General features: G+C 43.7%; 1 protein-coding gene across 2 annotated transcripts in view; it reads left to right on the plus strand.

Annotated features, from left to right (window-relative positions):
* The window catches only part of AATF (apoptosis antagonizing transcription factor), a 402,606-nt gene that overhangs the window by 328,532 nt on the left and 59,670 nt on the right, over window positions 1-14,404 (plus strand). For both annotated transcript variants that reach the window (XM_063954827.1, XM_063954826.1), the window contains exons 9-10: window positions 1,049-1,116; window positions 13,554-13,634. In XM_063954827.1, the coding sequence (XP_063810897.1) occupies window positions 1,049-1,116; window positions 13,554-13,634 (149 nt within the window). The remainder of the gene's footprint in view (window positions 1-1,048; window positions 1,117-13,553; window positions 13,635-14,404) is intronic.

Genomic DNA, 14,404 nt, shown 5'->3' on the forward strand with positions numbered 1-14,404 from the left:
ACAGGAAGGCTGCATTGGTCACATCACTTCACATAATAATGTGTGCCATGGAAAAGACAGGTGGCATGATTGGCACATGAAGCTTGAACTGCAAACCGTTGGTAGTAGTTTTCTTTCAATGGTGATTAAACTAAAAAAAATGAACATCTATCTTCATATTATAGTTGCATAGTTAGTGAGGTTGGTATGTTACAAGGGGTTGGGTATAGGTGACCGGCAGTTGGGATACTGGCGGTCACCATACTGACGCTGGGACTCCGGTGTTTAGATTGCCGGGGGCAAGCACAACGAAGCCCCTTGCAGGCTCGATGGCTCGCTTTGCTTGCCACAGGTTCTATTCCCACTCTATGGGTGTCGTGGACACCCACGAGTGGGAATAGTCCTAGTCAGTCGGCATGCCGACTGTAAGTCTTTCCACCAGGGCAGGATTCCGGCATCGGTATAGTGTGACCGCCCGTCATATAACCACATCCCGTCACAAGTCATGAAGTCAAACACTTTTTTTAAATGATTGTTGTGTTTATCAAGAAGAAGAAAAACAAAGGTATCTATTGTAGCTGTCCCTCAATCAGCATCTCAATTATACTATTTGCTGATTACATCCAGGGATATCAAAAAAAACATTCATCCCATTTATAGCAACTAGGGCTTTAGAGCAGTGCATTCTTCTCTGACCAGGTTGGAATGCATACGTCTCTAGCTCTTATACCAGAAATGGCAGTAGGGATGGTAGGCTGTCCTTTACTGAGTCTATAATACCGTAAAAACAACTGCACACTATGTTCAGGTGTTCAACATGTGATTGTAGAACTTCCATTAGAGTGTGCAAGATCTGACCTGCTGAATGTAGTACGTATGTTGCAGTAGTGGAACACCATTTATCTGAGATAAATCACAAGAGGGGAAGTGGAGGACTACAACTCTCTTTACTGGCTGTTTAAATCCAATTAGAAAACTTTTATAATTTATTTGTGGTCAAAACTAAAGTGTAGTTTGTTTTGTTTTGTTTTTTGTTTTAAATCCCTTAACCTGTTTCAATCTGTTGCAGTTGCTGCGAGAATTGATAGAGCGGAAGACCACTTCTGTAGATCCTAATGACCAGGTGGCCATGGGCAGGTAAGTGTGATGCATCTGTCCCTATGTATGTTGCCAGCAGCACTGTCTATTCGCAGCATTGGAAAAAAAAAAGTAAGAAAGCTCAGAGGTCAAGCACAATTATATGAGCCATAAAGACTGGATAAAACAATTCTTCTTGACATTAATCATAGCCAGTAATGTTTGCCGATGATGTCACGGCCATTATTTCTCAAGAGAAATTTCATTCGACCCCATTTCACGTCTTCAATAACTTATTTCTGTGCCCCTTTTCCCACCCTGTCACATGCTGCATAAGATTCTCATTAACTATTTCATGACTGGTGGTAGTTTGCTCCATAATAACCATAAAAAAAAATATGTACATCATTGGCTTTGCCTTGTGATTTTATTTTTATATCAAAGTAATTCTATGGGGGGGTTTTTAGAATGGATAATGTAGGTTATTGAATTAGAATTTATTTTCTGTTCATTAGGGAAAACATACAGAATTATACCGTTGGTATTTAAAAATAAAATTTGAATTGCTCAATTCAGATATACCCATTTATAGTGGGTAACTGTGTTTTGCAGCGTGCAATACCACTATGACCAACCTTTAAAACACCACGCAGGAATCTAGAGCTGGATGTTCACATTTGTTTGAAGTGGCTACCGGCATGCACTTGTTATGAAGTAATCCCTGGAGCACAGCAGCAAAAAGGCAATAAACAGTCAAACAAGCATAAAAAAAATAGTTCTAAAAGTATATAAAAGGCATGATTTCACCCTGTAATTGTGTGGCTCCTGCTTTTGTTACACTTGTCCTGCAGGTCTGCTAGGACGTAGGTTGATTCCAACTGTGGTTCAGCTTCCTTTTATGTTGTGATCAAGAATAAGTCACAAGTCTAGAACTTCCTGTGATCCTTTTTTTGTTTATTGTGTTTCAAAGGCAATCAGCATTTTTAAACATGGTCTTTTGGACTGATGATTTCAAACTCGCTTCGCTGTGACCCTGCAGCTTGCTCTTTGGATTGTGTGCTCAGTTCTGTTTCCTTGCATACATTGAGCTAAGTAGTGTTCTCTGTGTCTTAGAGAGACCACGTGTGGGTTTATTTCTCTAGCATCCATAAGGGATATTGAGGACAGATTTAGTACGATGGGGTATAGACGGGTCCAAAGGAGCCAGTGCACTTTACATTTCTTCACCTGGGTGTGCTGGCTCCTCCCCTCTATGCCCCCTCCCACAGTGCCGTCAGGAGAGGATACACACTCTGCAAGCTCCAGAGTTTTTTCTTCAATTTCATTTAAACTTTTGCTTATTTCGGCATGCTATTTGGGCAACAGCATACAGATGGGTCCATATTTATCTTCACTTCTTTGCTGTGCCTAGGCACGCCATGGTTTATTAACATAAGCCTTTCATCTATTGTTCTCAGCTGCAATACAATACAGAGAGAACAATACATCAGGGGAATAAGTCATTACAGCAGGGGATTAAGTCTGACTGACCTGGCTCAGTTAATCCTATCAAAGGCCATGATAAACATGGATCCATCTGTACCTGCGCCGTGGGAGTTAGGGGGGAGATGGTGACCGGCCTCATGAGGTGCAGAGCCGCTTCTCTGCTGCAGGACCACCTGAGGGGCTGTTTGTTCAGCGGGGCACTGCGCCTTAGCTGCCACAGCTTGCCGCACACCCCGAACAGAGCCTGAAGGTGATCGTCGTAGTGAGTACAAACCGGGGGCCCCACTAGGCGTACGGGTCCCTCCTTGGGGGGGACCTGCGGGTGCCCCTGCGTGAGACTGGCTGGAGGGGTGTTGTACCAAGCATTTATGTGAGGCTACACAACCCGTGGAGACATTGGCAGTATAAAACTTATTAGTAGCTCTGGCGCCATAGTGGGGGGCGGAGCTACGTCAGAGCGGGATCAGCTGCTTTTTGGTGCCTTCCTCTGCATAAGCAAGCAGCAGCAGCCGCCTCATGCAGCTCCTCGAATCAGTCACAGGATCACTGGTACCGGGTGTAGAGGGGGAGAGCCGCTATTATTGCACAGTTTACATTCCTCTGGGGAATTCTCTGTACCGCAGTATCACTGTTACATTACTACATAAAATGCTGACAGTCTCACTAGTCCTCTACTGTGTCTCCTCTCACATGCAATAGGGCAGGCTTGTATTGTATTCAGTCCGTGTTGTATGTGTATTGTTTCTGTATTTCATTATGGTGAAACAGAAGTCATGCAATGTATGTAATGCCAGATTCTCCCCTAGTTCATCGGGCTCCATATCCTGTGAGCAGTGTAATCAGTCATCACAAAATGCTGATAACAACATGGGGGAGAGTCCAGAGCCTTCTTGGCTGGGGGCTTTAAAAACCATGATGTCGGATATGTCATCTCAGCTCACTGCCAATGCCAATAAAACACAAGAACTGTAACAAGCAGTGGCTAGCCTAACTGCCAAAGCTGATGCTTCCCACATCCCGATGTCTACTACAGGTACACAAAAATGTGCTTTGTCTGGAATCCTATCAGATTCTGATGATGATGTACAGGTGGATGGGGATAGTGGGGATTCCACCTTGACACAGGGTATCGAACACCTCATATTGGCTTTATGAGATGTGTTAAAGCTCCCCCTGTAGGATGCTACTAATCAGCAGTAATTTTTCCTCCCACAAGAAGAAATTGACTGTCACCTTTCCTGTTTCCAAAGAATTGGATGATTTATTTAAATTAGCCTGAAAAAATCCAGATAAAAACTATCAGGTGTCCAAAAGGTTTTTAAATACCTTCCCATTTGCCCCTGAAGGCAGGAAATTCTGTGAAGAATCTCCAGCAGTAGACGTCTCAGTCTCTCGCCTTTCTAAAAAGGCGGTGCTCCCTGCATCGGGCTCTTTTTTTTACGGTAAAGGACCCGGGGGATAGGAAAATAGAGACCACTCCAAAATCTATCTACACTGCTGCAGGTGTAGCTCAGAGACCGGTCATTGCTGATTGCTGGATGACACATTCCATTCATACATGGGCTACTCAGATTCAAGAGGGTCTTTAATGTGATATGACCTTGGTTACTACTGTAACTTTCCTAAAACACATTCAGGACACGGCAAGAGTCCTCTGTGACTCCCTTAAAGAGATTGGCAATATAAATGCTAGAACCACTACTATGGCTGTGTCTGCACGCAGAGCCATATGGTTGCGTCAGTGGATTGCAGAGGCTGACTCCAAACATGTGGAATCTCTACTCTTCACGGGTGAATGGCTCTTCGACGGTGAATTGGACGCATGGATCTCCAAAGCTACTGCTGGGAAATCCACATTTCTCCCTTCGGGGGCTCCGCCTGCTAGGTGTACCTACCCGGGACCGTCTACTCAGTCCTTTCGGCCCTCCAGATTTCGATCTAGGGCCCGGGGTGCCTCCAATGCAGCTAGAAGCTTCAGAGGTAAGCCTAAGAAACCAGCCATTGCTGGCTCTCAGGAACAGAGCACCAGTTCAGCTTCCCCAAAGACTTCGGCTTGACGGAGCCCACCCACCCAGAGGGGATCTTGTGGTGGGAGCTCGGTTACGTCACTACAGCCACATCTGGGACAGTTCCTGCCAAGATGCCTGGGTAAGGGACCTTATCTCTCAGGTTAATAAGCTGGAGTTCGACGGTGCTCCTTCACAACAATTTTTCAAATCAGGTTTGCCAGTTTTGGAAAATATGCGTGTTACACTACTACTGGCCATCAACAAGTTGGTCCAGTCCCGGGTCATTGGTCCAGTACCCCTGCTACAGCAAGGACAAGGTTACTGCTCCAGTCTGTTCGTAGTGCCAAAACCAGACGGGTCTGTGAGACCCATTTTCAATCTCAAGTCCTTGAATCCTTTTCAAATTCAAGATGAAATCTTTGAGAGCGGTGATTGCGGGCCTGGAACAACAGGAATTCCTTGTGTCCCTGGATATCAAGGACGCCTACCTACATATCCCAATTTGGCCTCCTCATCAGGACTACCTGCGGTTCGCCCTACTGAACATTCACTACCAGTTTCAGGCGATGCCCTTCGGCCTGTCTGCAGCTCCAAGGGTGTTTACGAGTCCAAGGGGTCAACATTGTCCCTTACCTGGTCGATCTCCTGATAACAGCAAGTTCCAGGGAGCTTCTACTGCTCCATATAGATCACACTATCCAACTTCTGTCTCACCACGGGTGGATCCTAAATCTACAGAAGTCTCAACTGGAACCGTCTCAAAGGCTCCTGTTTCTGGGTATGATACTCGATACGGTAGCTCAGAGAGTGTTCCTCCCAGAGGACAAGGTGAGAACACTTCAAGAGATGGTTCGCATAGTTCTCCGACCTGCTCGAGTTTCCATTCATCTTTGCATAAAATTGTTGAGAAAAATGGTGGCTTCGTACGAGGCGATACAGTTCGGAAGGTTCCATGCCCGACCCTTCTAATTGGACAACCTGAACAAGTGGTACGGTTCACATCTTCAGATGCACCGGATGATTCAGCTGTTACCCCAGGCCAGGATTTCACTCTTGTGGTGGTTAGTCTTCCAACCTGCTGGAAGGTTGATGTTTCAGGATTGGATCCTCCTCACAACGGATGCGAGCCTGAGAGGATGGGGAGCTGTCACCCAGGGGGCGCAGTTCCAAGGCAGGTGGTCTGCCCAAGAGGCCATCAACATTCTGGAACTTCGGGCTATCTACAGTGCTCTGATTCAGGCCTCCCCTCTACTTAGGGATCAGGCGATCCAGGTTCAGTCAGACATGGTCACGGCAGTGGCATACATCAATTCACAGGGAGGGACAAAAAGCAGGGTCTGCATGCGAGAAGTGTCAAAAATACTTTTCTGGGCGAAAAGAAATGCAAGAGCGCTGTCCGCAATTTTCATTCCAGGAGTGGACAACTGGGAAGCGGACTTCCTGAGTCGCCACGACTTCCACCCGCGCGAGTGGGGATTACATCCTCAGGTGTTTCAACAGATTGTCGATGGGTAGGGATACCCGCAGATCAACATGATGGCATCTCGCCTCAACAAGAATCTTCGCTGTTACTGCTCATGAACCAGAGACCCTCAGGCGAGTGCAGTGGATGCGCTGACGTTGCCTTGGCCTTACCGGCTGGTCTACCTATTTCCTCCGATTCAGTTGATCCCAAGGGTGCTCCAGCGGATCAGATATCACAGAGTACAAGCAATCCTTATTGCGCCGGATTGGCCCCGAAGGGTGTGGTACACAACTCTTCTGGACATGTCTATAGAAGAACCTTGGTCTCTGCCGCTAAGAAAAGATCTTCAGCACGGACCGTTCGTCTACCCGGAATTACAACGGCTTCGTTTGACAGCATGGATGTTGAATGGAACATCCTAGCTCACAAAGGGCTTTCCAAAAAAGTCATTGCAACTATGATGCAAGCCAGAAAATCTGTGACGTCAAAACACTATCATCATATCTGGAGGAGATCTGTCTTTTGGTGCGAGGAACACACGTATCCACCTGCGGAGTTTCACTTGGGACGTTTCCTACAGGCTGGTGTGGATAAGGGCTTACGTCTGGGCTCCATTAAGGTCCAGATTTCAGCGCTCTCTCAATTTTCTTTCAGATGAAATTGGCTGTGTTGCCAGAAGTTCAGACCTTCTTACAAGGGGTACTCCACATACAACCTCCCTTTGTGCCACCTACGGCACCCTGAGCTTTGAATGTAGTGTTGAAATTTTTACAGTCCTCCTGGTTTGAGCCTCTGATGACGGTAGAAGACAAGTACCTCACATGGAAGACAGTGATGTTATTGGCCCTGGCTTCTGCTAGACGCATCTCAGAATTGGGGGCCTTATCGTGGAAAAGTCCCTACTGGGTCTTTTACGAGGACAGAGTGGAGCTCCGGACTAGACAGCAGTTCCTGCCGAAGGTTGTCTCCGCATTCTACCTGAATCAGCCTATTCTGGTTCCGTCCTGTTCTGACGCTTCGGCTCCTCTGGAGTCTTTGGATGTTGTGCATGCTTTGAAGATCTAGGTCAGGCGAACAGATCGGGTCAGAAAGATGGATTCCTTATTCGTGCTTTATGATGCGCAGAAAAAGGGTTGTCCTGCTTCAAAGCTCGTTGGATTAGGCTTACTATCCAACAGACCTATGTGTCGTCGGCCTTACCTATTCCACAGTCTCTGAAGTTCCCCTCTACAAGGTCAGTGGGCTCTTCCTCAGCGGCTGCCCTTGGAGTCTCGGCCTTGCAACTATACACTTTTGTGAAATTCTACAAATTAGATACCCTGGCCAAAGAGGATACCCAGTTTGGGCAGGCGGTGTTACAGCAGTCTCAGCACGTTCTCGCCTGTTCTGGAAGCTTTGGGACGTCCCCATCGTACTAAATATGTCCCCAATATCCCTTATGGATGCTAGAGAAAATAGGATTTTAAATACCTACCGGTAAATCCTTTTCTCGTAGTCCCAAAAGGGATATTGGGCGCCCGCCTCTGTGCGGTGACTTTCTGCAGGTTGTCTGTTATGTGTTACAGTTCAGCTGTTGCTGTTTTCTGTTGCCAGCTGTTGCTGGCCAGGGTATGTTATGGTGTCCTGGTGTGTAAATCACACCACACTTATTGTTTTGTTCCTTCTCTCTAGTATGTTCTTTCTCCTTTGGGCACTGTTTTAACTGTAACTGCCTGTGGGAGGGGTCATAGAGGGGAGGAGCCAGCACACCCAGTTGAAGAAATTTAAAGTGCACTGGCTCCGTTGGACTCATCTATACCCCATCGTACTTTATCTGTCCCCAATATTTCTTATGGACTACGAGAGCCGGCAAGGTTATTAACATGGGTTCTAAAAAGGGTATTAACAAATGTATTGCGAAAACATTAACAAACAACATCTATGTGTCATCATTACAGCATATAGAAAAAGATGTACGTAGCATAAGGGAAAATACTTATGTCAGGGCGGAGAATTTAGGTTGAAACACTGGGATGATCAAAGACGAGTAAGGTGGGCAGTATTAATTATGGTGGGGATGGAAAGGGAGCGAGAAGAACAGTCAGAGTCAGTAAAATTAACTTTAGGGAGGCTCTAGTAAACCATGATAGGATACCTTTAAAAAAAAAAAAAAAGCGGATAAGGGAACCACTAAACTTAAATGTAGAAGTCTAGCAGGTAAAATGGGGGAATTGGAATTGTTAGCAGCAAAGGCCGAGTACGATATTATAGGTATTACGGAAACATGGTGGGACGACTCTCACGACTGGGTTGCAAACTTGGAGGGGTATTCTCTTACGCTATTGGAGTATGTGGTACCGTAAGGGTACGCACTTAGCGTAGCGGACGCTTAGCCGTGGACGAGACACACGAGCGGCACGTTCGCTCACGGCTTAATGCGTAGAGGCAAGCACGCTATAGGCTGCCGATTAACGTAACGATACGCTATCAGCGTAGCGGACGCTCGAGACCACGAGGAGATCACAAGCGGCACTGACGCTCACAGAGTTAAACCTTAATAACTATACCTTAAAGAATGTACTTATACTGTAAACCTTTATGCAGTGATAGGGTGTAAATGCAACACAGTGTAACCTTGTTAGTTTAAAAGCTGTATGAGCGTATGTGACGCTCTGAGAACACTTAGCAATATAATAAACACTCAAATACCGGTCTAAGGGTCTAACACCTTTTAAGGGAGAGAATGAACGTTCAATTGCAAAAGAATACACATTACAACTTATACACTACCAAACTAACATAAAATACCTAACCGAATTACTACACGTTAAAATACAATAGCGGCACAATTACATTTAAGGGGAAAGAGAGAGAAAAATGGCTTACAACAAAATTAGGAGATAAATATGGTTGCAGAGAACTTACGCACAAGGGGAAACAATCGCATGCGCCTTTCTGGATATCCAGCTCCCGATTATCAGTGATGAGAACCGTTGAGAAGAGTAGAGTGGGAGCTGGCCCAGGTCGGCTTGTCTTTATATACACTTACACACAGTACAGTACAATGGTCCCTACATTCTTATTGTTCATTGGACACAGGAATCCGTCTCCGCATTATAACAAAAGGTCATAGGTTGGTTCATACAGGTGGGCTGTGACTATTTCAAACTGCTCAAGTGGGAGGGAAACTCAGGTTTCCCGCCGCATGGGTAATAAACTGCAAATATAGCAAATGTCCATAAACTTCTTATGGCCATAACTATACGCACGAGCGATTAATCCGTTTCTAACCAACACCGGAATATTGCTAATTTAATACTCTTCCGATGGATACTAAACAACACTGTGTCACCCCTGTCTGACCCTTCGTTTCAAACAAAGAGGGATCTCTTTGTCTCTGAACATACTACATTAACTAAACTTTCAGATTCTATCAAAGGGACCATAATCTACAAAATACATTATATGACTAAAATATGTAACGATCGAGTCACCCGCTAGACGCACACAAACTCTACCGTAAATGCGCATACCGTGCGCCTGCGAGTGCACGCGACTGCGAGTATACGCACCCACGGGAGGGCTCATGCACGTGCAGCGGGCACACGCATGAGGTGCATATATGGCAATGTGCAGCGTGATATTTTTCTGACTTTGACAATAGCATAGCGATAGTGATAGTGGATTTGTGGTTAGATACTTGGTTAAGTGAAGTAGTAGTTAGGGAGAGATTCCGCAAAATAAAGATGAATAAATCACCTGGCCCAGACTGACTTCATCCGAGGGTTCTTACGGAGCTTAGGTCACAACTAGCAGAACCCCCTATACTTGATTTTCAATAGTTCAAGATCTGGCATGGTATACCGAAGGATTGGCGTATAGCAGAGGTAGTGCCATTATTTAAAAAGAGATCCAAAAATCATTCGGGTAACTACAGGCCGATTAGTTTGACATCTATAGTGGTGAAAATATTGGAAAGAATTCTAAGAGATAGCATACAGGAGTATCTGCAGACCACTACGATTATTAGCAATAACCAGCATGGGTTTGTGAGGGATAGATCATGTCACACTAACTTAGTTAACTTCTACGAGGAAGTGAGCGACAATCTTGACCAAGGAAAAGCAGTGGATGTGGTCTACTTAGATATTAAACGGGGAAAGTCTAGGGGTAGCTGTTTTGGAAAAGGATTTGGGGGTACTCATTGATAATAAACTTTAACCGTATACAGTGTCAAAGCGCAATAAAGAAGCAAGTAAAGTGTTAGCGTGCATAAAACAGGGAATTGAGACAAGGGACGAGAATGTAATTCTGCCACTGTACAAATCATTGGTACGTCCGCACCTGGAATATTGTGTTCAGTTTTGGCCACCACTGTAAAAAAAAGATATCGGTGAACTCGAAAGGGTTCAAAGGTGAGCTACTAAATTGATTAAAGGGCTAGAGGGACTGGATTACGAGGAAAGGCTTATTAGGTTGAACATGTATACACTGGAAAAGAGGCGTCTAAGAGGAGACATTATTAATGTCTTCATATATGTTAAGGGGCACTAGAAAGAGTTATCAGAGGAATTATTTATTAAAAGAACTCTGTTTAGGACACGTGGGCACTCGCTGAGGCTGGAGGAGAGAAAATTCAGCACGCAATGGAGGAAAGGGTTCTTCACTGTTAGGGTAATAAGGATTTGGAATTCCTTGCCAGGGAAGGTGGTAATGGTGGACACTCTAAATGCATTTAAAAGGGGATTAGATATATTTAGGTAAAATTTAGTTTCAATAACCAAATTGTTAGACCTTCAGTAAATGGTGACTTGTAAGTATAAGGATGTACCCTAGATGTCGTGTGCATGATGTCATTTGCTAGCTGGACAGGCACATTCAGTATTCATATCGTGCCTTCAAGACAACTGCCTTTCATCTTGAGACCAACAGGGATGCCATACTTGCAGTACCATTCTCAGCCTGTTCTAGGTTGAGCCCAGCATCTCCAAGCTCCACCCTTTGCCAGCTACCGATGCAGGGCCTGGTCAGTTGGGTAATTACTGATGCCAGTACGGAGGTGTGTCGGCATAGTGACTACACATACACTGCAGTAAGCTGTATTCAGGTGCCGGTGGTAGGAGTCTAAGTAGTGAAGCAGTTACAGGGTTGGTTGAAGGACCTGGTGGTGGCAGCAAAATACCCCCCCCCCCCCCCCCCACTACATAGTGAGTGGAGTTAGTAACAGGTGGTTATTGTCTATAAGAGGGCATCCCTTATTGGCCATGTCCCATGAGACCAACTCCACACTCCTTATGTATAAAAATATCCATGTATCCAATATTAAAAAGACTACTATGAAGCAACTATATGCGACCCTACTTGTTAATTATAGCCCTGGTCGTGGCCAGTTCTAAATGAGGAAATATTTCAGTAAAGATGGCTGCGCAGCATACTGTACCCCTTGACAGGTGCTTACTGAATATATCCTGATCAAAAGTGAAACTTCCTTTAGTCTCTGCCCACCCTACGACATCAGTTTATGTTCCATCTAGCACCCAAACCCAGCTAAGTGCCACTAAGCAGGAGTGCAGTAAGTAAGTTTCCAGACAATCAAACGGTGGCGATACCTGCCTGGACCCAGAGATTTCCATCACTTGTTGAAAATTCTAAGGCGACACAAAGGAGAATTTCTAGAACTTGGGACTCAACGAGGGCTTCCACTAACTAACTACAGAGGTTAACTCTATGTACTTAACACACTAACACTAATAAAACATTAAATGTATGAAAATGTGCACTATTAAAGGGTCAATCCAATAAAGTGCGAGTTACAGCTTTCATACAGCTCTCAGATCTGAGAAATGTGACATACAATTAGCAATAGCAGTTTGCAAAACTTGTAGCATGGTCGTTTGACATTTCTACAATATGCAACCTGGGAGAAGTGCATGAAAAAGTGGGGAAATCCTTCTGAATCCCAATAAAGTGGCAGTTTGCAATAGCAGGACCATATAGTTGGCTGTTAGTGACTAAAAAGGAAAGTACTGGAGGTTTTTAAAAGGTGTCAAATGTTTAGTTTTACATTTTTCTAATGGTGGAAAAATCATAGGCAGGAAGTGTTTTTCAGCAAGTGAAAGTCTTGATGGCATTTTGGGGTGCTGAAAAAGGAGTATAAATTGATTTTCCAATTTTAGTTCCCATTTGCAAGCTCAAAAAACAATTTCCCATCAGTACAAGTCCTCAACATATATGTCCTTTAAGTCATGGTCAAGATTATTCAATAAATTTAATTTGAAAAATGACATGTCTTTATTGGCCAATTTATACTATTTTAACCCCTCCTTTTGTGCGATAAAACAATGGTTCCACGCTGTGTCCCAACAGTTTTACCTTTAAAAATAAATATTTTTCCTACCGTTTCACCTGCACATTGGGGGTGCACACAAAGAAAATGCACATTTGCAGGGAGAATGGATTGCAAATGCAATATGCAAATTTGTTGTAAAAATGGCTTGCGCTAGCCAACTCGCACCTAATTGGATCGACCCCTTAGTTTCACACTTTGTGCATAGTTTTCAATTTCTTTATCGTTGTGTTAAGTGAGACTTTCAATTATGCAAAAAATTAAATGTACTAAATGGTGGGGAAAAAAAAATATATATATTTTTTTTCCATATTGATCCACTGTGCTACAACAGTTTAAAATATGTATTAGTAATAGTGTTTGGTTCACATGTTGGAGTAGCTTTTAAAACCTCTTGCCCTTTTCCAGGGCAGGTAGCAATACCCTTTATTGATTAACCATTGATCATCTCCATAATTATTATTTAACTCTCTAGCTTTATCTGTATAGCTTAATGTCCCTGGATGAAAGTTAATTATTGCTGAAATAAAGACGGCATGATAAGACAAATGCCACTTGTGTATTTAGAACTTGCTTTACTTTGTGTAATGCAATAAAGTGTATTCATGATATATTCATTATATACTAATATATGCGCAAGTTATATCATGGATAAATCTCTTGTAATATATATTGTATTTTTCTGAAATACCAGAATTTGTATGTGGAATAGCTTCCATTATTTCAAAATGTTCATTCACTTGTAATGCTTATTCGCTGGCTGATTAACATTAGGTTTTTTATTTATTTTTAAAGGGTTTGTTGACATACTGTTTATATTGGAAATTAAAATAATGAAGTCTGGTACAGCTTGTGTAAAAAAATAGAGAAATTGTGACCATGGGGCTATGAAGACTGTGACGACAAGCGATGCGCAGTCCCATGGGTTGTTAATGACCATCGCTATCGGCCGTGCATGCAGCTCAATGTGGATGACCGCGGCGTGACGTCACTGAACGATATGGCCGTCATATCGCTCAGTGTGAATGCACTGCTGCCGATGGCCCAGGAGGGGGAAACACTAGGCGACGTCGCTCATAGAGCACGTCGCCTAGTGTGTATCCACCTTTACACTTAATAAAACTTTGTGCTGCTCATACAACCTATTTATCTAAACATGCTTTCTTCTGTGTTCTGCTTGGCCTATATTTAAGGATACACTTTTTTTCCCCAGGCAGTGGCTTGCAATTCAGAAGCTAAGGAGCAAGATCAAAAAGAAAGTGGACACCAAAGCAAGTAAAGGGAGAAAAGTGAGGTGAGTGCAGACTGACAGTGTTCCAGGTAGTAGATAAAGCAGAGCATACATTTATACACCACTCCAGCACTGCACAATCAAAATGTAAGCATAGGGTATCAAAATATAGATTTCCTCTGTGAATTCCACGTATTGGGTTGTACTAAAACTACCTGAAAATGTGTAATGTATCCCTGTGGTGCCGTTATACTGTAAGACTTGGTTTTACATACACAGCATGCTGCTTATTCCGTGCTGATCAGCTTGGATTTCATTAATGTAATGTATGAGTGCTCATGCGTCCACAGGGAAAACACCTCCAAAAAACAAAAGCATTTTTCAAGTTTCCCACAGCAAGTGAGGAAAAGCCAAAATCGTACCACACCAGGGGAACAAAGCCGTGTTTTTAGTCTCCACAAATACTCCGCTAAAATTAAGGAACCTGATTGACTTCCTGATATGTTGCATTAGTAATTCTCTAGTACTCCTCCTTTTATTCAGATTATTCAAGGCATTCAAAATACTGGGTTTCCCACTGTTATAAAGAACTGACAAATAGGGACTGTGGTTAGTTAGGAACACTTAAGCTGTATCTCTCAAAGTTATAAGTTGCTCAAATTTCATGTAGCTCTGGAAAATGTCAATTTTTATCTTTTTAAACTTAGCGGTGTGTGCTAGAGGAACACTTGCAGGGCACACCACCGGAAAAAAGGCACAGCTAATTCAGCCTTTCAAGCACACACTATGGATTTTGTCTGCATTTTCTGCTTGCCAAGAGCTGGCATTCTATT

Source organism: Pseudophryne corroboree, chromosome 2 (assembly GCF_028390025.1).
Source record: "Pseudophryne corroboree isolate aPseCor3 chromosome 2, aPseCor3.hap2, whole genome shotgun sequence".
NCBI classification, from domain to species: Eukaryota; Metazoa; Chordata; class Amphibia; order Anura; family Myobatrachidae; genus Pseudophryne; species Pseudophryne corroboree.